The sequence below is a fragment of the Fukomys damarensis genome, unplaced genomic scaffold (assembly GCF_012274545.1).
Source record: "Fukomys damarensis isolate Sample0158 unplaced genomic scaffold, DMR_v1.0_HiC HiC_scaffold_36, whole genome shotgun sequence".
NCBI lineage: Eukaryota > Metazoa > Chordata > Mammalia > Rodentia > Bathyergidae > Fukomys > Fukomys damarensis.
The window spans coordinates 46122226-46147464 of record NW_022900948.1 but is presented as its reverse complement, the minus strand read 5'-3'; the positions used below and the strand labels follow the sequence as shown (position 1 = coordinate 46147464).

The 25239-nt window shown below is 48.9% G+C and overlaps 2 protein-coding genes across 4 annotated transcripts in view; one reads left to right on the top strand and one right to left on the bottom strand.

Annotated features, from left to right (window-relative positions):
* The window catches only part of Cfap77 (cilia and flagella associated protein 77), a 114665-nt gene extending 109810 nt beyond the window's left edge, over positions 1–4855 (bottom strand). For all 3 annotated transcript variants that reach the window (XM_010627402.3, XM_019207921.2, XM_010627403.3), the window contains exon 1: positions 4451–4855. In XM_010627402.3, the coding sequence (XP_010625704.1) occupies positions 4451–4648 (198 nt within the window). In that variant the 5' untranslated portion in view covers positions 4649–4855. The remainder of the gene's footprint in view (positions 1–4450) is intronic.
* Positions 4856–7605: 2750 nt separating this feature from the next.
* Positions 7606–23488, top strand: Ttf1 (transcription termination factor 1). The gene is given in 8 exon segments (XM_010627400.3): positions 7606–7663; positions 11612–11727; positions 11730–14166; positions 15075–15298; positions 18360–18545; positions 19266–19344; positions 21631–21761; positions 23042–23488. Coding segments are annotated over 7 exon segments (3405 nt in total). The 5' UTR covers positions 7606–7663; positions 11612–11618; the 3' UTR covers positions 23281–23488.
* The last annotated feature ends 1751 nt before the right edge of the window (positions 23489–25239 follow it).

Genomic DNA, 25239 nt, shown 5'->3' with positions numbered 1-25239 from the left:
GAGAGAGAGAGAGAGAGATAGAGAGAGAGAGAGAACAGAGCAAGGATAGCTAAACCCATGGCATCCTCTGAAAAAGGAGAGCTGCCCACTGGCCGGCCAGCCGAGAGAACTGGCCTCTCTCTTTTAATCCCTTCTAGCACTTTCCTTTCTCCTGTTACTTCGTAATTGAATGTAAAAGGATCCGAGCAATCCGAGACACAGTCTCTTCTGCAGCTAAAGCTGCACAGAACGTTTCACATTGTTCTCAAAGGTAACAAAATACTGACCCTCACTGGGATATCTGTACAACTGTGTTTGTGTCTGCCTGCCTGCTTTGTGTTTGTATCTATCTGTGTGCTTATGTTCCCGGCATCAATATTTATTAGCCATGTTAAGCTATTAGTGGGCATAGTGCGGTTGCCTAATTTTGTGGAGCATCCAATTGGAACACAGAGGCTCTAAATAAATGCTTCCTCGAGACGGTGATGATAATGACCCCGGCAGCAGCACTGAGTCTTATGAACTAGAACTTGAGTTGTGGAGAAAGCCAATAGCAGCAAGGATCCAAGGAGGGTGGAATCATTCAGCCCTACACAGCTGGTTTTCCCACTCTGCTTATCCTGGTGTGAATATGATTCTTTACAATTCAAGTCCACTTCTGGGTCTATTTCTTTTTTTTTTTTTTTGGTACCGGGGATCGAACTCTGATCCCTGGGCTTGCGAGGTAGGCAGCAGCACCACAGAGCTAAATCTCCGGCCCCTGGGTCTATTTCTCTATAAAGCCTCCCTCAGTCCTGCCCAGGGCTTTCTACCCCAAACCTGCACCATTCTGGGCAGTGTAGTTCTCTTGAAAATCCACAGTGCATGATGCATGACATCCCTCATGTTGTTGGTAGCATGTGTGAGTCACAGAAAGAGCCCACATTCTGCTGGTTGTGGTGGTGCACACCTGTTAGCCCAACCAGCAGGGAGGCTGAGGCAGAAGGACTAAAAGTTGGAGGCCAGCCTGGGGCAATTAGCAAGATCCTGTCTCAAAATAAAATTTTAAAAGGGCTGGGGGTGCGGTCCAGTGGGACAGCCCTTGCCTGCAGTGCACAGGCTCTGAGGTTTGATTCCCAGAGCTCGTGGGGGGACGACTAATATTTCCTGACTATCCTCTTTAAGACCGGTGCTGTGCATGTATGTGTGCAAATGTGTGTGCATGTGTGCACACCCGTGTGCCTGTCCCATCTCTCCAGCTACATACTAAATAAACTCCTTGTGGCCAAGGGCCGAGTGTGTCACTTATTTCTGTGCCCCAAGATAGCTCAGACAGGTATTGGGCTTTGGGCTTTGTAAGTATTCAATAAACATTTCTTGGTTGGCAGTGAGTCCGGAGAATCAGTAGTGCTCACCTCAGAAAGAGCACAGAGTGAAATGAAATTGAAATCAGATGCACCGGGGGACATTTTTGACTGCCTGCTCTACAGGATGTAGCCAACCTGGGTTGGCAGTGATCCACGATTCATGAGTTGTGGCCAAGAGAGCACAGGGCTGTGAGCCAGGAGGCTCGACTGTCACCCCATTTCTGTCACCAGGTCACGGCAGAACCTCAGCAAGTCTCCTCCTCTCGCTGGACTTTAACATTCTCAAAAAAAGGAATTGGGTTAGATGTCTGTAAGCCTCCTTCTGGCCCCAACCACCACGATTCTATGATATCTGTGACATAACCCCCTCCCAAAACAAAGTCAGTGATAAATTATGAAAAAATCGGGTGCCATGATGATTGCGCTTTCTAAGAGCACTCATTTCAATAAATTCCACCCCAGTGCGGAGCCTGCCTCTCCAGGCTGACGGAAGATTCAAGGCTGTCAGTGGAGCAAGCCAAGCAGTCTCTCCATAACTGTTTTTTTGTTTGTTTGTTTTGTTTTGGTACCAGGGATCGAACTCAGGACCTTGTGCTTTCGAGGCAGGTGGCACCACTGAGCTAACCCCCCCGCCAATGCCCCATAATTGTATTGACAGGTTCTCAGCCGGCTTCTGTTGGCAGGAGGGGGCCCCTTGACAGGCCTCCTGAAGGAGCCTTGAAGGCTGTTGTTGCAGGAGTCTATGCTGAGTCACAGGATGCTGGAGAAAGGAGAATTGAGCGGGAAGAAGCTCGGATTTTTCTCAGTTTAATATCACCCTTCCCAGAGAGTCACACCAGGAGGAAGTCTGCCTACCTGCACATCACTCTGTATACTAAAGGAGAAGCCCTTTTAATGAAAGCTATTGGCAACTTTTTGTGGCCACACAAACCATCTTCTTGATTCACTTTGATGCCTGGGGATAGCCAGTTGGCTGATTGTAAAAGAAGCGAGTAGACACTGCACATTTGTAGATAAAATACCCATTTAAATGTCTGTGTTTTCCCTTTTCATTTGGTTACCGTGGCATCTCGCAGGCATGTTCCTGAAATTCCACGGGTGGAAGATACCACTGCTGGTTTGTTCAGTCGGGGTCTCAACATTTTCCATGAAAAAAATGGTGATCCCACCCACTGGAGAAAAGAGTCCAAGCATCAACCCTTCGTATGATGGCACAGACGGCCCTTTCTAGGGCACTGTACTCCCCCAATAGAGATCCATTGCTTCCAGCAGGGTAGGCAAAATCAAAATGCACTTCAGCCTCAGTCACGCTCCCAGAGACATGTGGGGGTAAAAGGGCTTTCCCAGATTCTAACACACATTTCAGCTCAGGATCTGAAAATCTGGGCCCAGGAAACCATGTGGCTACGATGAAGAGATCCACAAGCCCAACAGAAATTTCAGTAACATTTTAAAAAATGTTGAAGGCTCCCCAGCCTTAAATACTTTCCATTTTCCCTTTGTCCTTAGAGCCAGAACCTCTAAAGTCTCACAATTCAAATCTGTATGTATAGGAAGCCACTTGGAGGGGTAAAAGCGATGGTGGCCAGGGGCATTGCTTTGAACCCAGACTCAGCCCGAAGCTTAAGCAAAATGCCTGGCAGAGGGAACCTCTGTGGACTCGCTTGCGAGCAGCTTCTGGGAAAGGCAGCAGTGACGATTCTCTTCCCGCTCAATTTCCCCGCCAACTTTCATTTTGGTCAGGTGTTGATAGAAGACCCTACAAGAGTGTAAATACTGAAATACGGACACCATTTTAACAGCTACAGAGAATACCCTCCGCTGCTCTGAGAGGCCAGGGACACAGGGAAAGGCTGCTCCAGGCTGCCCCAGGCTGAGTCAGCAGGCAGCCCACGCCGTGGGTCCCCAGCCTGTGCCAACGCCCGGCCCCCGCACAGAGAAGCCCAGCAGCGCCTCGGCCATCGCTGGCGCATTTTCCATCGCTCCACGAGTCAAGAATCGGGGATGGACTCCGTGCTCGAAGCTGGGCAGCTAGTGCCACCCAGAGGCTAAAAGCTGTCCCCAAATATGAGGGATGGGGGTAGGCAGGAAATTATGCAAGCAGAGCTGCGGCATTAAATCTTACACATATATGTACACGTAATCCACTACACACACGCGTGCATATACAACATCTGATACAACACATACAGATGTAGAGCAGGTATGCGTCTCTCACTGCGGGCATAGCACACCAGTTCTCTCAATAAAGGGCGAAGGCCTTGTTCTGCATTGCGAGCGTGACGCCAGCTTCTCCGGATGCCCGGCCGCTCTCCGGTACCGTCCCTGTCTCCAGGAACGTCTGCGCTGAAGGCCAGAGCAGACTCAGGGTAATTCTCGCGCAGGAAGCCCGAGTTCCTCCCAAAAAACCAACCCGACCTCCAAGCGCCTCCCTGCTGGCGACCGGAACAGCGCGCCCGGAAACGCAGCGCATTTTTAAAAGCGCACCGCCCTCCAGTGGCGCCAGAGAAGTTTGCTCCACCGCGCGTCCCCACAGCCGAGCTTCGGCCTGACTTTTCCTGCGGCCCGGGGGAAGGCGGGGACCCCGCTCCCACGCCCAGGAAGACCAGACAAAAGGGAGTAGCGGGCGATAAAAGGGAGTGATATCGCCGGAGAGGGTCCAGCACCCCACCATTCCCACCACCAACCCCGTCCTGCCGGCGAAGCCTCCCACACCAGAGTCGCGCTTTTATTTTCTTTTAGGTAGTGATCTGAATGAGAGGACATTGGGGAAAATGAACCTGTGAAGTGTTGCTTCCCGCTGCAGCACCTGCCGCACAGTGGTAGCCCCGGGGTGCAAGAGGAAGGGGATGGGCGGCCTGCATCCACCTCCCAGGGGGCGTCTGTGACCCCCCCCCGTCACCCGGAGGCTCACAGCCAGCTCCTGGGGAGACCCGGAGAGACCCGAGGCCCCGCCCCCGCCCAGGCTTCCCAGCCCTCGCGTCCCTGGGACATCGTCCCACCCAGGGGATGTGGAACCCGGCTCAGGGCGGAGGCGCCACCTGCCCTTGCACGCCGGAGGCGATCCGGAGCGGAGTTTCCAGTGCTGTCCTGGGACACAGGCCCGGGGCGTCCGCTCTGCTCACCTTGACGATGAGCGGGTTCTGAAACATGGAGTCGCGCACGACCCCCAGCCGCTGGTTCTCCATGCCCGGGTGGATGTCGGCCACCGTCAGGGGCCGCCGCGGGGGCGGGCAGATTTGGCTGACGGTGCGGCGCACCGGCTCCTTCTTCTTCATCTTCCGCAGCGCGGGCTCTTTGCGGGAACTCTCGGCCTCCGACATCCTGGAGGTCGCCCGAGTCAGACACCGGCTGGGTACGGAGCCCTTTCCCGGATTCCGGGTCCCCGCTCGCTCTGGGCCGCACCACCCGGACCCTAGGGTGGACCCCGGATGCCGGCCTCCACCGGAGCGGGGCTTGCAGGTCTCCCGACATCGCTTCGGTGCACGGAGGCGCAAGATCGTACTCACAAGCCCCGCTGGTTCACCAGAGTTATTTTGCACACCGCAATAGGACTAGGAGAGGAAGGAAAACCAAAACCACACCCTGAGGGGGAATGGAACTGTCCGTCTCCATGGCGACGGGACGCTAACAGCGCCCAAACTTTTTCTTTCCAGAAAGTCTTGGCCACCACCAAGATGGGTCTTTTAGAGTTTTCTTAACTTGACATAGTGTCATGGGATAGGGTCCGAGATGTCCCCCAAAGAGGAGATGAGGAACCTCGACTCACCCCGCCCACGGGGCAGGTTGTGGGTTCACTGACTTCCAGCATAGAAAATAGAATTTTCAGGACGCATCAGTGAGAGGCAAACAGAGGTTTATCAAACAGAACTTAAAAGCTAACACTCAGAATTGCAGTGCTGTTCCAAGAGAGAGAAAAGTGCAGCGTGGTCAGCAGCTGGGGGCTTCCCAGTGGACATGGGGTGTCCTCAAGATGCATCCTCCCAGTGTCTGTGAGGGCTACCCAACTGGCAGGCTGTTAGAATGTGTTGGAAGCTGAGATGTGCTTGCTGCCCTCGGCTGGAAGCATAATTTACTGGTGAAAAGCAGGAGCCCAAGCTTATCTTGTTTTTAAGACACTTGTGTGTGCCTGTGTGTGTGTGTGTGTGTGTGTGTGTGTGTGTGTGTGTTTCCTGGGATGGAAAAGGCACAAATAAATTTTGTATCCTGAAGTTGCAGCTTTTTGTAAAAGTAAAATTGTATTTTTTTGTCTCCTTTCTACCTATCTTTATTTCTTCTACCATGCCTCAATAAGAAAACCCAAGATCCCAAGTTCAATCCCCGGTACCAAAAAAAAAAACCAAAAAACAAAAACAAAAAAAACCCAAGGACAGTCACTAGTTGTGTTAAAAGTGTGGGGTCCTAGAGGAGTATTAATGCTTGACTTCCAAGTCAGAGACATCCTCCCTCCACCCACTTCCCCTCCACTCAGGGTTCCCTCCCCACTTCTTCTCCCTGAACCAAGATAAAGAGCTGAAACTTTCATGATGGAGTAAAAATCCTCATCCCAGGCCTGATGTTGCTCATAACCCACTGGGTGATCTCAAGCCAGTTACCCTCTTGGGGCCTCAGTGTTTTCCTCTGCAAAATGAGTGTAAAAGAAAGTCTAAAGGTGGATTAGATCAATAGTATTCAACTCTGTGCAACAGCACAGAGGGAAATTGAAAAATTAAGTGTCTCGGGATTCACCCAGGCTTGCCCAATCAGGATATCTGAAAATTTATCTCTTCCCCACAACCAATTTTATTTTGAAAAAGTTCAGACCTACTGGAGAGTTGAAAGAAGAGTATAAGGAAAACTCATACAAATATCACCAAGACACATCAGTCCTCACTCTTGCCACACTTGCTTTCACACTCGAGTGTGTGTACCGACACACACGCCCACATCGCTGGGTCACTTGAAAATATCTCGAACAATATCTTGTTTAACTCTCAATAATTCATCACGTATCAAGGACACATTCACACCTGACACCAATGTCCTTATCGTGTCCAAAGATTCCACTGTGATGCAATGATAGTGTCTAATACACAGTTTGTGTGCAAAGTTGGGAATCTATATTTGTAAAAAGCTTCCTGGGTGATCTGTGCAGTGTTTTGGGAACCACTAGTCTGGATGGTCTCTAATCCCCTTCCAGTTCCAATCCTCACCCATCACTATCTTCCTCACTAAACAGGCAGATACCCACTTCCACGAGGCTCTGGGTTGGTTTGCTACAGAGCAAGCTGCACTGACAACCGGTCTGTTCTTCAGGGTCTTACACACCAACAGCAGACAGCACCACATTAACAAGGCAGACTGGATAGGCTTCCCACTGCTTGTCTGAGGCCTGGAGCAGCCTGTGTGGGCACACCCGTGTGTTTGTGTGTGTGTGTGTGTGTGTGTGTGTGTGTGTGTGTGTAGATGATGGTAGGGACAAAAACACTGAACTACACCCCCCAGCCTGAGATTTTGTTGAAATGAGAGGTTGGAATGGAGCTCCACGGTCTTGTGAGACTTCACTCAGCTGGCCCTGCCTGCCCCTGACTTCATCCCGCTTTTCACTTCTCTGGAAACCAAGTTTTAGGGGCTTTGAACTTCTAGCCTGGATCACTCATCTACCTAGATTTCACCTTGTCTTATTCACTTAGAAACCACCTCAAAGAGTCTTCTCTTCATCAAAAGTGGCCTTCTACCACTGAACTACATCCCTGGCCCTCCTTTTTTTTTTTTTTTTTTTTTTCATTTCCATTGTCCCCAGTCATTCTCCATCGCGTTACTCTGTTTTATTTTTCTAATAGGATAATCTGAAATTATCTTGATTGATTTGTTCATCTGTCTTCCCTGGGTTGTTTACTGCCCGACCACAGATAGATCTGAGCAAAAATTTACGGAATAAACTGAATGTATGCATGGATTAACAAGGCACTGAGCCTGAGGTAGTGGCGCATGCCTATAATCCCAGAACTGGAGAGGCTGGGGCAGTAGGATCACTGAGAGTTTGAGGCCAAGCTGGGATACATAGCTCAAAGCAAGCCTGCATTACAAAGCAAGACCTGTCTCAATAAAAACAAGTACAAAAAGAAGGCAATGGAAAAATTTCCTCCCAGTTTCTTAGTTTTAAAGCACTTTCACCTCATCCTACCCTCCAAGGCGCCAAGACCACGGGCAGGCAACTACGCACGCGCCAGATCCTGGCGGCGGACGTGTTGCTATGGCAGCAATGTCACCTAGGGGCCTGGAAATGACGCACAGCTACTTCCGCTTCCAAAGGAGACACTTCCGGTTGGGAAATTAGTGGCGACGTTTCTTACGAGGTAGGTTGAAAGCGCCCTTACTACTTACTTTCGTGTGTTAACCCGAGCCTGTAGAAGCCGAGCAGCGGTCGCCTTGAACTTTTGGGAGACCTGCCTCTGGCCTGCGGTCACCATGACTGGATTGGCGCCTCGGCCTTCGCTGCCGCCGCGGGTCGCAGCACCTTGGGACTTTGGGTATAAGAGGATGGAAAGTCCCCATCTGATTAGAACTCGGAGAGCCCACCGCAAGCAGAGCAAGGTCTCTGTCGCATCCGGAGACGGGGAGGGAGGCCTGGCCCCGCTTGAGCTCAGCCTCAGGGCGGAAGTGTGTTTCCAACCAGTGGGGACGCGCGTGTGTCCTCTTGGGAGGAAGCGGCACTCTGAGGGGCCGTTTGGGAGCGAACCGGGCAAGATCCCTGCCTTCAGAGGCCGGCCCCGTCTCAGCTGCGGACTGCGTTAGGGAAGAGCTGGGTTGTTGGGAAACACTATACAGACGGGGAGATGGGGTCCCATTAAGGAATTAGCGAGGGCCTCTGGAGAAAGTGGGTTTCATACTGAGGCCAGTTAAAGGGCACAGCAGCAATGGGACCTAAGCTCAATCTGGGACGAACTGGCTGCTTTTGCGAAGTGTCTGGCAGGAAAAAAGGTATGTTAGTGTATTCTAGAAATTGGAAGAAGGCACGGAGCGTGATACCCAGCTGAAAGCAGGAATATAGAGGTAGACATGGTCCACACCAGGTCCTGAAGACTGGAAGAGACTCGTCGGGCTGTAAAGATTTTTACTTTATCTTAAGAATAATGGGGGAGAACTGTATAGTGTTTTTAGTAGGGAATGCTTGTGTATTTTAAAGGTTGAACTGAATGGAAAGGCCAGAAGGATACCTAGGAGGAGTGTTTACCAAAAAAGAAAGAAACTGATGGAAGGTAAGAGTATTTAAAGGAATTGTCCTTTTTATTCATTGTTATTTAGGGATCCTGAACTCTATCTAATAAATTCAGTGACTTGAAGGTCACAGGCATTTTTCCTGGAGCAGTCCCAGAGGAGTGCTGAGATGGAAGCTACAAAGATGTAGGTCAAGAACTGGATGAAGCCCAACGCATCCTGTAATCTCAGTATTCTGGCTGAGGCCAGGCCAGAGTCACAAGTTTGAGTCCCTCCTGGGCAACTGAGACCCTGTGTCAAAATTTTAAAAATGAAAAAGAAAAAAAAAAAAAAAAGGAGGGCCAGGGATGTAGTTCAGTGGTAGAAGGCCTCTGGGTTCTATCTCCAGTACCTTAAGAAGAAGTGGAAGGTGAGGAAACGGAAAGAAAATTTTCTCTCTCAAGAAATGGGGGGAGGGGACTAACTAAATGGGCTTGAGGGTTAGATGGTGGTTGCTTTCTAATTTTTATTTTTTTAAGTAGGAAAGACAGAACATTGTTGGAGTGTTGCTACACAGGAGCCAGTGCAGAAGGGAGAGCCCCAAATGGGGAGTAGGCACCTGATAGATCACTCTGAGAAGGCAGGTGGAGGTTGGGGTCAGCACACACGTTGAGGCGAATGACCTACAAGGAGAGGGATACGTTGTTGGAGCAATAGAGAGGGTAGAAGCAGGTGCGATTGATTCTGAGCGTAAGCTGTTTCTTGTCTTGAGAGTGTGAGGTTGTAGGCGTGATCATAGCAGCAGATTAGAGAAAGACATTCAGAAGTTCTTTGAAGTAAAGGAAATTTGAAATAATTGCTATTTTAAGAAGAATGGAATGGTGCGAGCTGCACATGTAGTTTAAAATTTTCCAGTAACTGTGTTAAAAAGCTTTCAAAGGGGCAGGCAGAATTAGGAATGTATTTTACTTAACCCAGTATCCAATATTAGTTCAATATTAAGTCAGCATATAAAAATTATTAATGAGATGTTTAATCCTCTCTGAAGTCTTCAAAATGTAGTGTGTTTTATAGCAGGCCACAGTGTGTCCTGTGTAGCAGACATCCCTGCCCAGCACTAGCGGGCTGAGTGGCACCTGCTTCTTGCCTTCCATAATTCGGCTGTATTGTTTCATATCAGGAGTCAGACCCAAGCTCCCCTGGACTCAGATGGGCGTGTCAGATGGTGACTGGGAAAGCATAGCCCCTCCCCAACAGCTGCCACGGAAACCTAGGTCCTGGTCTGGGAAGTGGCAGGGCTCCCCTGAGTTACTGCAGCTGAGATCACCGTGACCCCAATTAAAATCCTACCTCCTGAATTATGGCTTTTCACCGACCTGATTAGCAATTACTTGCTAATTGTACCCGGTCCCAGTACCGGTTTGTTCTATACAAGCAAGATAAGCAGTGCCTACTCCCTAATATCATGCCAGGTGTTCGACAGTTTTTCACTAGATGCCTTCAAAACACACCTTGCTCCCTATTCCTTTCCATCATTGTATTTAGTAAATATTGGATGTGCCTGGGGGCCTTTGACTTTGCTGCCATCAGCAGCACTGACCAGGACCCAAGACTCAGCTTCTCCACTCTTTAAGTCTTGTTTCTGTCTGTCCTTTAATTCACCTTGTGCTGTGGCAGCTCACAGGCCAGGACCCACAACAGAGGGCCTGGTGATGTCCCCTGCCCTGTTCCCTATAGTCCTGGCCACATTTCAAGTCCTTATTAGTCTCACATGTCTACTACCTACCCATGGAACTACACGGATCTAGAGAAAGAGTTCGCAGTGTTCAGGTCCCAGCTGTAGGCAGGAACCAGGTGTTTAGAGTGGAGCTCATCTGCCCAGATGTGAGTTTTCTTTCTCCAGCCATTCTCAGCAGCTTGAGCGGAGCCAAAGAAGCTTACTTAGCTGTTACAGCCACTCAGTGCTAGGAGTTGAAGCTTCATAAGCCATAAGACCTGACCTGCTAGACCCTCTCTGAATAGGGAGTCAAGTTAGAGCACCCGTTTGATAGCCGAGGTCACAGAGAGGCATCCCTGCATCTGTGGGTGATGATTCCCAGCTGGGTGACATCAGGGATGATGGCCTCACCCAGAGCTCTAGGTGCCCCCGTGACAGGTGAGGCTTCAGGGCTGAGGGACCTGCCTTGTAGTTATTTATTCAGATATTCTTTCACATCCTTTTCCCTCCAGCAGCACAGGTCTTAGAGCTGCCACCCACTACCCGCGATATGTTGGGTGCCTTTTGCTGGAAATATGCATAGCATTCAGGCTTTCAAACTCCAAAATCTGTTATTAGTGAACAACATCTGCAGATTGAATTATGTCAATGCCAAGGAGAGAAAATAAGTGAAGACTTTTTAGATTTGAGCCATATAAATGTATTACATAGTCAAAGCTACATAAAATCTAAACATTTGAACAGAGAAGTAATGCAGAGCAAGAATATGGTATGCTTGCAGAACTATATTTTTTAACCATGTATTTTCTAAAGTACATCTCTGTTACTGTGCTTAAATTCCAAAATGCATGTGCCTTACTTTGACATGAGAGCTGTATGTGGTGCAGTGTTTTCACCCTTTGTTGGACACTAACAAGGTATGTCTGCCCTCTTTTGCAAAGAACCGACCCTCCCAGCTGGGGTCCCTGCATACTTGGTGCCCCACGTGGAGCCCACTGTGCAGCCTGCACTTGTGGAGTCCTGCAATGCAGCTTTCAGGGATGGAAACGGGGAGGGGTGAGGCAGACAGACTGCCTTCCTCTTTGGAATTTGCCTTTTTAGCAAAAGAGATACATTCAACGACTAAGTCATGAGTTCGTTTTTTAAACTTAAATACAGAAGAGAAGTACAGTTTCGGTTCACTATGAAACTTCATCTTTACTCGTGGTCTTAAAGGGGGTGGGTTCCAGTGGTTCTTTTGTGCATTTTACATAATTTAGTATAAAATTTATAATTGGGATAGCACGTTTGTCATTCGTCATGCAGTTTCATTTTGCTGTGATTTCCGCCCCCGACCCAGGCTAATATTTAAAATGCAATAATAAACTACTGTTGTCACGTTTCTCTGTAGGCATGAAATGGAAGGAGAATCAAGCAGATTTGAAATCCACCCTCCCGTTTTCAACAAGGAAAAGTACCCTGTATGTAAGGAAAGACCCCGGAAACGTGTCCACGAAAGTTTCAGAGATGCTCTCTGACAAGTGACCACCCTCAAATAACTAAGAAGAGGAAGGATTTCCAGCCTCTCATTTCTTCTCCTTTGAAAAAACCAGAAATCTGCGATAAGAGTAAAAAGGCCACTTTGACTCATCAAAACAGAAGAAATGGTGCTTTGACGGTAGACAAGGAGACAAGTGTTATGTATCTCTTTGTGGACAAAGAAAATATTGAGAACATGCCGAAGAATTGTCGGAAGGATGTGGATGTCGTTTACGTTGATGTGAGCAAGGTACGAAAGACAACAAAAGGGCATAAAGCAGACAAATTGGGTGCCGTTGCCAAGTTGAATAGAAATGAACCAGAAGAACTGTATAATAAAGTTAGGAGGAAGAAGAAAGAAAAGTGTCCTAGGAAAGCCACGTCCTGGGATACTGTGCAGGATCGCCAGCATGTGAGCATCTCCCAGCCCCAGCCAGAATCACACGAGCAGCCATCTTTGCTGTCTGTGGATCAAGAAGGTGAAATCACAGGGCTACCAGAGTCTGCTCGCAAAGACAAAGCGAAGAAAAAAAAGAAACTCTCTAGTCCTTGGGAATCGGGGGCCTTGGCAAGGCCTGAGAGTCCCGATGGTGAGTTACCTGAAGGATTGCAGGTGGCCAGTGAGATCGGGGCTGGAGAAGGCAGTGATGTACTCAGAAGGGTCGAGGGATCCATCGGTATGAAGGAAAAGCCTAAGAAAAGGAAGCGTGTGTCTGTGGGAAGCGCCATGGCGTCTGGCGATGAGAGCTCTGAGAACACACACTGGCGTTCCACACAAGGCAGTGATGCTTCGATTGAAGGGCATGTGAAACCCAGGCCCCAGAAGGAGTCACACGAGCAGCCATCCTTTCTAAAGGTGGACCAAGGAGGTGAAATCCCAGAGCGACCAAAGTCTGCTCATAGTAGGAAGGCTAAGAAAAAAAAGAAGAAACCATTCAGTCTCCAGGAATTGGAGGCCTTGGCCAGGCCTGAGAGTCCTGATCGTGAGCTCCCTGAAGGATCACAGGTGGTCAGCGAGATCGGGGCTGGAGAAGGCAGTGATGTACTCAGAAGGATCGAGGGATCCATCAGTATGAAGAAAAAGTCTAAGAAAAGGAAGCGTGTGTCTGTGGGAAGCGCCATGGCGTCTGGCGATGAGAGCTCTCAGAACACACACTGGCGTTCCACACAAGGCAGTGATGCTTCGATTGAAGGGCATGTGAAACCCAGGCCCCAGAAGGAGTCACACGAGCAGCCATCCTTTCTAAAGGTGGACCAAGGAGGTGAAATCCCAGAGCAACCACAGTCTGCTCATAGAAGGAAGGCTAAGAAAAAAAAGAAGAAATCGGAGGCCTTGGCCAGGCCTGCGAGTCCCGATGGTGAGTTACCTGAAGGATCACAGGTGGTCAGCGAGATCAGGGCTGAAGAAGGCAGTGATGTACTCAGAAGGGTCGAGGGATCCATCGGTGTGAAGAAAAAGCCTAAGAAAAGGAAGCGTGTGTCTGTGGGAAGCGCCATGGCGTCTGGCGATGAGAGCTCTGAGAACACACACTGGCGTTCCACACAAGGCAGTGATGCTTCGATTGAAGGGCATGTGAAACCCAGGCCCCAGAAGGAGTCACACGAGCAGCCATCCTTTCTAAAGGTGGACCAAGGAGGTGAAATCCCAGAGCGACCAAAGTCTGCTCATAGTAGGAAGGCTAAGAAAAAAAAGAAGAAACCATTCAGTCTCCAGGAATTGGAGGCCTTGGCCAGGCCTGAGAGTCCTGATCGTGAGCTCCCTGAAGGATCGCAGGTGGTCAGCGAGATCAGGGCTGGAGAAGGCAGTGATGTACTCAGAAGGGTTGAGGGATCCATCGGTATGAAGGAAAAGCCTAAGAAAAGGAAGCGTGTGTCTGTGGAAAGCGCCATGGCGTCTGGCGATGAGAGCTCTCAGAACACACACTGGCGTTCCACACAAGGCAGTGATGCTTCGATTGAAGGGCATGTGAAACCCAGGCCCCAGAAGGAGTCACACGAGCAGCCATCCTTTCTAAAGGTGGACCAAGGAGGTGAAATCCCAGAGCGACCAAAGTCTGCTCATAGAAGGAAGGCTAAGAAAAAAAAGAAGAAATCGGAGGCCTTTGCCAGGCCTGAGAGTCCCAATAACCCTGTGGAATCGCAGGTGGGCAGCGAGGTCAGGGCAGGGGAAGGCAGCGATGTGCTCAGAAGGGTCAAGGTAAAGGTCAGTTCGAAGAGAAGGAAGCGTGCATCTGTCCAGGGCACCTCGGTGCGTGGTGATGACTTTTTAGTGCATGGTGAGAACTCGGAGGACACACTCTGTGGCTCGGTGGCAGGCAGTCGTGTTTTGATTGAAGAAAACGGGAAGGAGGTAGCCCAGGAGGAGCAAGCCCAGGAGGAGCAAACCCAGGCCTCTTCAGGAAAGAAGCGCACCAAAGAGGCACGGAGGTAATGTGGGAGTGGTGAGCTTACGTAAATACCATTTCAGTATACTGTCTGATGAACTGACAGACGAGCATTTTGTAAAAAGTACTTTTTCATAGTTCCTGGGACTCAGCACAGAGTTCCCTTACTTTTGCTCAGTGACTTTCTTAGATGTGTTAGGGCTGTCCTGACATAAGGTAGCTTCACCTGAAAGTTGAATGGTATTGCTAATAGCTGTGGGCCTCTTTCACCATCCTCCACGGTCTTGTGGGGACTTTTGGGACACTGCGCAGGAAGTGGGACTGCTGGAATGTGGCGCTTCACTTCCGGTGGGGCTGTGGACCCTCCAGGAGCTGTTAATGCTTTGCTCAGACAGGCGCACGGCATCATTTTAGTTGCCAGTCCGAGAGGCTCCGTAATATGTGTGGACATACGAAGTGTGGATTTAGACATCTGGCAGAGAACTCGGGGAGGACTTAGGATAGAGACACAGAAAATTAAGTAAAGGAAAGAAAAAAAAAAGCCCTTAGAATCCGTAGCAGGAACAACTATAACTGTAAAATCCAGAATACTAATTTAATCAATTCCTAATGGTCCTATTATAAAATTTATTCATTGGAAGGGCTGGGGAGGAATGTCTGGTTTTCTGTAGGGATAAAACCCCAAAAAGATCAGAATAGTAATTAAACAAATCATAAGCCGTAAAAATAGTGCTTGGGGCCTCATGTTACCTGCTGTGCCACTTGGGACATACACCGAAATAAATCAGAGCACACTAAAGAGGCTGAACTCCACTGCCCCCATCCAGCCTGAACACTGGGAGAGCTGTGTAGGAAGTGAGTTTAAAAGCTCAGGTCAGGTGGTAGCTGATGTTAACCCAGTGTCCTTATGAAGTCCAGGGACAGTGAATGTTAACCAGCTGTCCTTCTCAGGTCAGAACCCACCTGTGGAGAAGAAAGCCATCTGGACTTGGCTGGCGTGCCTGTGAGACTGGCGTCCGAAGACTGGACAGAGTCTGATCATTCGGATGTGGACCTGCATTCGGCGGTGAGGCAGCTCCAGGAGTTCATTCCTGACATCAAGGCAAGGGCTGCCACGACGATCAAGCGAATGTACCACGATGACCTGGAGCGGTTTAAAGAATTTAAAGAGCAAGGTGAGCAGCGGTACCTTTTCCCCATTGGCTCCCCCCACGCGCGGATCCGGCCCCTGGATATTTCCGTGAGTGGTTACCCTGTGGCTCCATCCCAGAGCTGTTGACCCGCTGAGAAATTAGTGAAGCAATGTGCCTGTTTTGGGCAAGAAGAATGAGAACCAAGTGACCAGATGCCTCCGGCCTAGAAAAAGAGAAGGGGTTGTTGGTTGGGATACTGGGAAGGGTAGGGAAGTAAAACAGAATTGGAACTGTCAGGTTGACATCATCAGCTTGGGTGATATGTCCTTTCTGTCCCCACCCTGTTACTTGGAGCATGAACTCGTCATGAGTGTGGTCTCGAGACCCAGTGTGCTCCCCTTGATTTCACTGTCACAAGGGCCTCCCCAACACCTTACTGGATTTAGAAAAACGCCATCTATTTAATCCAGGTCCTTAGTCACTTTCTTGTCGTTGGGACATTATACCCAGTACCCATAATTTAGAAGCGGAGAGGCTTATTAAGCCTCATAGTTTTTAGAGAATTCAGTCTGTAGGTGGCTGCTGCAAGGCGGGAAGGGCATGGCAGCAGATCTGGCAAAGGAAACCTCACAACACGGTGGCCAGGAAGCAGGAAGAGGAGGAGGAGCTGGGGGACAAGAGGATACCCACCTATGCCTCACACCAGCGTCCCCACCTCCTAACAGCAGGTCACCGTAGCATCCTGTAATCCAGTCACCTCCCCAAAGCCCTACATCTACACGTGAGTCTTTGGGGTGATATTCTAGATCTAAACCATAACGTCTTGCCCCTGCCCCTCAAACGACTCATAGCCATCTCTTTATGTAAAATACTTTTAGTCCACCTCTAAGGGTTGCTAAGGACTTTACAGTTCTAGCACTGTGACAAAGTCCAAGTCCAAAGTCTCCTCTGAGACTCCAGGTAAGGCTTAGCTGTGAGCCCCTGTAAAACTCAGAACGAAAATTAAACGCCAGTACACAGTGGCAGTGGGAAAAGTTGCTATGCTGAAAGGGAGAAGAGGGAGACAGAAAGGAGCAGGATGAAAGTAAGATTTAGAGCCAGCAGGGCAGACAGTAAATGCCATGGCTCTGTCTCCAGCATCTGGGGCTGCTACCGACCGTCGGGCAGCAAACACGGGATTTCACAAGGAGATACAGGTTCTCTGAAAGGTGGGAGTAGGTTTGGCGATGACAGTCAGACAAAAGCACTCAACACCGAGGTGAAGTTTGCAAATGCTGCTGCAGAATTTATTTTTCAAAGAGCTTCTTTTATACAGTTTTCTATTTCCTTATAGCAAGTCAGGGGCAATGAGCTGATCTCTCTAGGCATCTATTTCCGCTTGCTGAGCTGGCGCCTGCCAAATACATCATTATAGAATACATTGTGAAAAGTTAGCAGGAGTTTAAGCTTTCTTTCCATCTTAGCTGATAATATGCCAGTGGCCATTTTTTCCCCAATGATTCATTGTTTCTCAGATGTTTGACAATATGTGGTAATTCTGATGAAGTATCAGTAACGTCTGTAACATTACATGCTATTTTCCTGAGAACTATTTCCTTAAAAGAAATATTCCCCTCAAATGCACCTTCTGTTCAGTTATTATTTGACTGAGAAGGCTGTGTCCAAACAGTGACATTCTTATCCTCCATATCTTTGGGTACATCTAATCCTTCTCCTTCTTGAAAACCACTAGGCATTTTCAAAAAACACAAACACACAGAGATCAATAGAAAATAAATCAAAATTGTAACAGAACCCATTGTCCCCAAGCTGCAGGCGAAGAAACCAATGATTCCTTCTTTGGCTTCCTTCGTAGCCTTCTAGGGCTTCTCTAGCGCACTTCTCCAGGCAGAAGTGAAAAGAGAGAGCCTTTGCCTTAAGAACGAATCAGGTTGAAAAGAATAGTTCAGAAGCAAAGACAAATCAAGCAAAAAAATAAATACTACACATAATGTATAGAGCAGTATGTAAGGATCCCTTTTTAGTAATATATTCTGTTGAAATTTTGAAGTGACATATTTCATAAAAAGTGGGTGTTTTTTGGTTTGCTTGTTTTTTTGGGGGGGTTACCAGGGATTAAACTCAGGACCTGCGCTTGCAAGACAGCACTGCCTAGCTCCATCTCCGGCCCCATAAAAGTGTTTTTGAATGAGCCTGAAAACAGAAGAATATACTGTTTTGATCCCCAGCAATAGGAGGGAAGGAGAAAAGAAAGGAAGAAACAAATGAACTAACTGTATCCAGTTCATCATATTGAGTTTTGTTTTTTTTGTTTTGTTTGTATTTTGGAGACAGGGTCCCACTATGTAGTGCAGACTGGCCTTGAACTCACTTTGCAGCCTAGCCTGGCTTTGAACGCATGGTGTTCCTCCTGCCTCAGCCTCCCAAGTGCTGAATTACAGGCGAGCACCACCATGCCCGGCTTCATGATGGGTGCTTTGTGTGATGAATAGGAAGGAGTGATGGGTAGAAGGTCTGACATTTGTCACCTTCTGGCCAAGATACGCTTGTAGAATCCACCTCTTTCTATACATTACCTTTGGTGGAACCCACGGCACAGGGAGGAAGGGGGCTTCTTCTGGGTGTTTTCTCTCCATATTGTCTGGATTTTAAATGACTGTTACTTTTGATATTAAATTTTTTTACATTAAAATTTTTAATGGATATGGTGGCACACACTTGTAATCCCAGCTACTCAGGAGGCTGAGGCAGGAGGATCACAAGTTTGAGGCTGGCCTGACAACTTAGTGGGACACTGTCACAAAAAAGAAGAGGAAGCTGGGTATGTAGCTCTGTTGGTAGAGTGCTTGCCTAGTATGTGTGAGGCGTGGGGGTCGATCCCCAGTACTGTCAGGAAGAGAGACAGAGATTGAGGAAGCAGGAAAGGTCCCTGTGGGACAGAATGACCAAGGAGGACTCTGGGAGGACAGACGAGGTCAGGCCTGAAGCAGCATCGTGCAGTGGGACTGGGGCCTGGGGATGTTGCCTGCCAGCACCGGGGCTCCCAAGGCTGCTGGTTTGCAGTTCATTACTGACAAATGCGAACCTCCACCCTCAATCCTAGGCGTTGCTATTAGATTTGGCAAGTTTTCTGCCAAGGAAAATAAGCAGATAGAGGAAAACGTGCAAGACTTCCTATCCCTGACGGGGATCGAGAACGCGGACAGGTTGCTGTACACAGACAGGTACCCCGAGGAGAAGGCCGCCATCACGAATCTGAAGCGGACGCACGCGTTCAGGCTGCACATCGGTGAGTTCAGAAGCACGCTGTGCCCCGCCTGGCCTTGGCCAGGTACCCGTGGGGAGGAGGAAGAGGTGTCCCACCCCGCGAAGCCCTGAGCTGCTGGTCATGTTCTCGTCGCACCCTGGGGCTCGGGCTGCGTCCGTGTGTCCTTACGGGTCTCGTGAGAAAGCAGATGGCCGCCTTCTGCCTTTCCCACTCGGCGGTAATCAGGGCTCGGGTTTCTCGTGCTGTATGACTTATTTTACGTGGGTGCTGCGTGCACCCCTGCGTGTCAGATGAAGTGGGGCCAGAGGCGGGTTGGCTGGACCCTGCTCTGGGGAAGTCAGAAGGTGACGGAGGATCCCAGTGAAAAACCTGCCCCGAATTTAGAGGGTGATTTGCAAGTGCCCTGGGGAGTGCAGAGGAAGCAGGATGGCGAGCCCTCTGGACGCCTCCTTTCGGCTGTAGAGTAGGAAAGCTTAGTTTGGAACCTTTTGCTCATTCTGAGGACTGTTGGCTTGTGCCCCCCACCTTAGTGTTCCCTTCCCCTTAATTCAAGCGCTGTGGAAAGTACCCCGTTGAAAGGTGGTGAGCCCCGGGTCTGAGTGTCTAGTCTGCAGGTCCCCGAGGCCGCTGGCAAGGTGATCCTCTGCCTCTGTGGGATGCCTGGCCCGCAGCGCTGCACCGGGTCCCTTCTCTGGTCAGTGGGCGCTCAGCGCCTCTCTGCCTCCCTCCCTCTGACCCTAGGGAAGGGCATCGCACGACCCTGGAAACTCGTGTACTACCGTGCCAAGAAGATTTTCGACGTCAACAATTACAAAGGGAGGTAAGGAGGTCTTTCTTACCTTACTCCTGGGCGGAGCTTTCCTCCGGCTCTTGCTGACATGTCAGAGTAGCCACAGCACTAGAAGAGAAGTAAAACTCAAGGCTTTCACACGTGCAGCCGTACTGTGTTCAGGGCCCGTTCCTCCTCTCGGTAAGCCCTGAAGTGTCACCTGAAGCCCGGCCTGTCCTTACACCTGTGGCCCTGTCTCACCGCTGCTCCCGTTTGCTCTCTGCTACCTTGTGAGCTCCTGTTGGCCCGCACGGACCTCGCCACGATGCTTCTCCAGCCTAGCGCTGTCCCTCGGGTTGCCTGTGGCTATTGGAAGGCAGAACCGAAAACTAGCGTTAGAACGCATGAGTGCAGTTCAGCAGCACCAGTCAGGGTGCTTAATACAGTCCTCAGTCTCCTCTCTCTCCCCCAGATGAAATTCCCACTTACAGTTGTGTCCAACATGCTAAATTTAAAACAAAACCTGTACAGTCTGTTGGGTCATCATTCTACCTGAGAACAAGGAAAAAAGCAAGAAGGAAGCTGTCATCCGTGTGTCCAGGGACTCAAAAAACAACTCTCCATTCCTTGATTTCACGCTGGGAGGCAGCTCCACTAAGTTTAGCAGCATGCACTGCGGGAGCTCTTGCTTTGCCGTTTAATCAGATGATTATGAACAGAACTTTGAGAAAATTCACTAAAGACAGCATTTTAAATGGGATTTATAAAATTAACAGTGGCTGGCGGGCATGGTGGCACATGCCTATAATTCCAGCTCTCAGGAGGTGGGGCAGGAGGATCACCCTGAGTTCGAGACAGCCTAGGCTGTATAGCATGTTCAAAGCCAGCCTGAAATACATAGTGAGATCTTGTTGCGAAAAAAAGACAAAAGAAAAAAAACCCAGTGGCTGCCAGGGTACCACTTTTCTACCCACATTTTGTACCTAACTCCAGGAATAGACTTTGGAATAATAAAATTCTCACATTCTCGTAATTCAAAACATTCATTCTTTTGTGCCAAATTATTGTGTCAAGGGGATCATTTGCCCTTAGTCTTTTTCCAGCTGAAGGTTTCTTCACCAAAAAATAAAAATAAAAAAACAGAGAAAGTCAAAAACCAAAGAAGTTCTAAGACTCTGGGAGCTGTAGAAGGTCAGAACACCTCTTCCTTCTGTAAAACTAATTTATATTTTCTTTTTTTTTTTTTTAAGGCAGACTAGTGATTGAACCTAGGACCTCACACTGTGCTACATCCCTAGTCCTTCTTAAATTTTGAGACAGATCAGTCTCTCAGTTCCAGGATGGGCTCAGGTTTAGTCCTCCTGTCTCCACCTCCCAGAGTACTGGATTACAAGTGTGTGACCCATGTCCAGCAATTAATTTCTCTTCTCTGTTACTTCCTCTTCTCATTTGCTTCAAGGTCTTTATGTTCTATGGGGTTTTTTGTTTTCTTTGTTTTTCTTTCTCTTTTTTTTTTTTAATTTCAGACTGTCTTAAGGTGAAAACTACTAGAAAGTATTGCTTTTTATTTATTCCCAGGATCCTCAATAGTGAAGAAAAATAATCTGCATGTACAGATCCATTCAGGACACACTAGAACATCACCATGTCCGACTGCAGCCCCTCTGCCATCGCCTTAGTAATATCGAAACCACTGTTCTTCCCTCCCCTGCCCACTTTCCCAGCTGCATTAAGACCTAGGAATCTTAGGGTGTTGCCAAGATTGCTTTTTCTCCACTTAAGTAGTAAAGGTGCTTAGTCTCCAGTTCCATTTTAACATTATAGTGCCTTTTTGGTACTTGTCTCTGTTTGTTTTTACGTGGGATTAATGCTTATTTAACTCCTCAGACTGTGACATATTTGTGGTAGGTATTTGTTGTGTGTGTGTGGAGTGCCTGTCTTCTGTTGGGGCTATGGATACGACAGAGCACAAAACTCAGGACCAGTGTGAGCTGGGGAAGCACAGCATTGTCTAGGAGGGACCCGAGGCCCCGAAGCTCAGGCTGGGCCACCCCCTTGGAGGGGCGCTGTGGCTGTCACCATCCAGGTGGAGTGGGACCGAGGCCTTGAGGGCAGATCAGGCTGTGAGATCGCTTGAGATCCATCGGTAGCTCTGACTGGACCTACAGTGATGGGTGGGTGGGTGGATCAGCCTCCGTGGAGCTCAGAGAGAGGCCGTGACCAGAGTGCTGGCTATTATGAGGACTGGAACTGGGTTCTGACCCTGCATTCAGCCTTTCCCCCGACTGCAGGTCTTGTGGTGAGAACATTGGGCTAACCTCACTGTCCTCCTTTTAGGTACAGCAGAGGGGATACTGAGAAGCTGAAGGCATGCCAGTCCCTCCATGGGAATGACTGGAAAAAGATCGGGGCCATTGTGGCCCGGAGCAGCCTCTCTGTCGCCCTCAAGTTCTCCCAGATCCGTAACAGTAAGTGACGATCACCACAGCCTATCCTTGAGTGGGCCATGGTGTCAGAAGCCAGCCTCTCCGCTAGTTCATTTCACTTATCCTGTGGTCAGTAACACTCACTAGGCTGATTTTTACCATAGCTCAGTTTAGTAACTTGCAGCGCAAATGTAACTGCCACATGGCCATCCAGTCCCCAAGAAGCTGGCAGAGGAGGCCACTTCCTCACCGTGGCCAGGGAACCTTTGGAGAGAGCCTTGGGGTCGTGTGGTCTGCTAAACAGTGTGGGCAGCCTCCTATCTTTTTTCTCCTCTTTTATAAAAAGTGTCTTTGGTTCTATCTTTCCTTCAAAACACACAAAACTGCTGTAATGAGGTGGCTCTCAGTTCGGGGGTCACGGTCTGAACAGCGCCCTGCATGCTCTGGCCACATGGTCACTGTGGTGCAACATTCCTCCGGTTTCCAAGCAGCAGCAAACCAAAACTCCGAATTTAAAACAAAATCTCTAGGTATCTTTTTTCTTCCCCGCTGGCTGGACGTCTGTTGCTTTTTCAGCATTCATCCCCATGGTTGCTGAGGGACGGAAGCACCGCCCTGGGCTGCCAGAGCCCTGTGCTGTCCGCGGGCTCACAGTTCTCGGGGACCTTTGTGTCACCCTGGGTTGCTGTCACTGTGGCTGGTGGTTGGATCCTAGGAGCTCCTGGATAAAAGTCCGTGACATTTGGAAACCTCACAGTGCCACAGAGGAGACATGTTCTCTTCTCTGAGAAACAGGAAGGACAACTTTTTTAAAGTTAGAAAAAAAATTAAGAGAGGGCTTTTATTCCATTCTGGGGATGGAACCCAGGGCCTCACACATGGGAGATGAGTGCTCTACCTCTGACCTCCTTCCTCAGCCGCAGGACTTCTCAACAGTGTCTTACTTCGGTTCTTAAAAAGACCTCATGGCCACTTTTGTAGTTTCATGTTAACTTGTGTGTAATCACATTTGATCATTTTCTATGTTCGTAGTTGAGATGTTGCCCACTATCTTCTGAGAAGTATCCGATTTATCATCTTGTTTTTAATCTTGTATTTATTTATTTATTTCGGTTTTTTGAGACAGGGTCTCACTATGTACTTGAGACTGACCTGGAACTCACTGTGTACCTCAGGCTGGTCTCGAACTCACAGTGATCCTCCTTCATCAGCCTCCCGAGTGCTGGGATTATAGGCGTGTGCCACCATGCCCGGCTTTAATCTTGTATTTAAAAGCAAATAGATCAGCAACTACAGAGTCCTCTGTCCTTTTCTATCTACAGAAAGAAATCATGGTGTTTGGAGTAAGGCAGAAACCCAGAAGCTCATCAAGGCTGTTGAAGAAGTGATTCTAAGGAAAATGTCTCCGCAGGAGTTAAACAGAATGGATTCTAAACTCCAAGAAAACCCTGATAGTCGCCTGTCGATCGTTCGGGAAAAACTCTACAAGGGCATTTCGTGGGTCGAGGTGGAAGCGAAGGTGGAGACCAGAAACTGGATGCAGTGCAAAAGTAAGTGGTAAGTTTTAAAGCCTCACACATGAATTCAGTGACATCTTGCTGTTTTCCTCTCTGGCTTAGAGTAGGCGCGCGGTAGGACTGCTGCGCTCAGATGTCAGGGATCATCTCCGGCCTCTTAATCCGGCTGCTTCTGTAGCAGCGTCTGATTTAAGTGCGCACACACGGAGATGGGTGCAGGATACGGATGTGCAGTACCCCCCGCTAGCGTGCATGACTGCCTCTTACAGAACTTGGGCCTTTTAATTCTGAAATGGGCTTCTGATTTCTTGACTCCACCTCTAGGTCTGTAGTAGAATAAAGTGGTTATCTGTTTGTGCCATTTGAAAATACACGATGTGAAACTGGCATTCAGAGAAGAAGGCCCAGCGCGTTGACTGGCGTGGCTCTGCTGAGTTATTTTGCTTTCCGGTTCTGCAGCTTCCTGTCTCCACCTGCAGCAAGGCAGTGTTTGGAGCAGAGGGACATGTAGGCCCCACGCTCTTAGCTGCATCACCCCCGGGGAAGCAGTCCCCGTCCTGGTCTGGTCGCACAGTTTTCCGGGCGGGTCGCTGCCCGAGTCCCCACCCGCCGGCCCCACTGAAGCAGCGGCTCTGCAGAAGGGGCTTGGTGACTCGAGTGTCAAATCGGGATGAGACCCAGAGGGGCTTACTTTATTACATTAAAATCTACATGCCTCTATGCTGCTTGTATGTCTTTCTCTTCCATTTAGGGAATTTGGGCTTTTTTCTGTTTTTGTTGTCATTTTTTAGTTTGTGTTTTGTGTTTGCAAGGATTAAACTCGAAGGCTTCATCCACGCTAGGCGAGTGCTCTACCACTGAGCCACATCCCCAGGCCAGGGTTTGTGACTCATAGCGCCCAGGAAAAAACTCCAAAAGGCAGATACCGCTTGTGGGTGCAGCAAGCAGAGCACTTTCCAGTTCGGGGTGTTAGGCTGAGAAGGGCCGTGCAGGGACCTGGGCTGGAAGTGCTGCTCAGGATTAACAGGGAGCAGTGACTATCAGTAGGGCGACGTGCAAGACATGTCTTCCATATGGGGGGGAACAGGAAACAGCCCTGCACACACGTTTACCCGTGTGACGGTGACACATGTCCAGCCTGCATACATACATGGTTGTAAATGCATGATTATCGCGTGTGGCACGAGAGAGTGACTGGAACAGCAAATGGTCTGCGGTCTAATTGTGACAGCTTTTTGTTCTTCAGGCTGACACAGGAGAATCACATGTTCGAGGCCAGCCTGGGCAACTTAACAAAATCCTGTCTCAAAATAAAGTTAAAAAAGGCTGGGGATGTAGCTCAGCAGTAAAGCACTTGCCTAGCATGCACAAGGCCCTGTGTTCCATCCCTAGTATCATTAAAAAATCTGGGCATGGTGGTGCACACCTGGGAGGTTAAGGGAGGAGGACTGGAAGCTGGAGCCCAGCCTTGGAAATTTAGCGAGACTTTGTCTCAAGATAAAAAATTTCTGAAAAGGGCAGGGGACGTAGCTCAGTGTGAAAGCCCTTGGTTCAATCTCCACTTCTGGAAAAACAAAAACCAGTTCTGTTATAACTGGGCAGTGTTCACTGGGAACTTCAAGCAGCCCTTTCCTTCAGCCATTAGCTTAGGCGCTAGAGGAATCTCTGGGTCCTTTGCGACGCTACTAAATTTGTTCTCCATGGCATTCCAAAAGCAAGCAGTGGGGATAAGAACCACGTCCATCTGTCTTTGTAAGTAACACACATGGAATTCACATCTATCATCCAGTTTCTTTTTCTTCTTTTTTTTTTAATTTTTTTGTTTTTTGAGGCAGGGTCTCATTACATAGCCCAGGCTGGCCTCAAACTCAAAGCGATCCTCCTGCCTCAGCCTCCCAAGTGCTAGGATTACTGGCATGTGTCACCACGCTTGGCCATCCACTTTCAATAATCTTTATTTTTCTGTTGTTTTATTCCTTCCCACTTTTTTTTTTTTTTTTTTT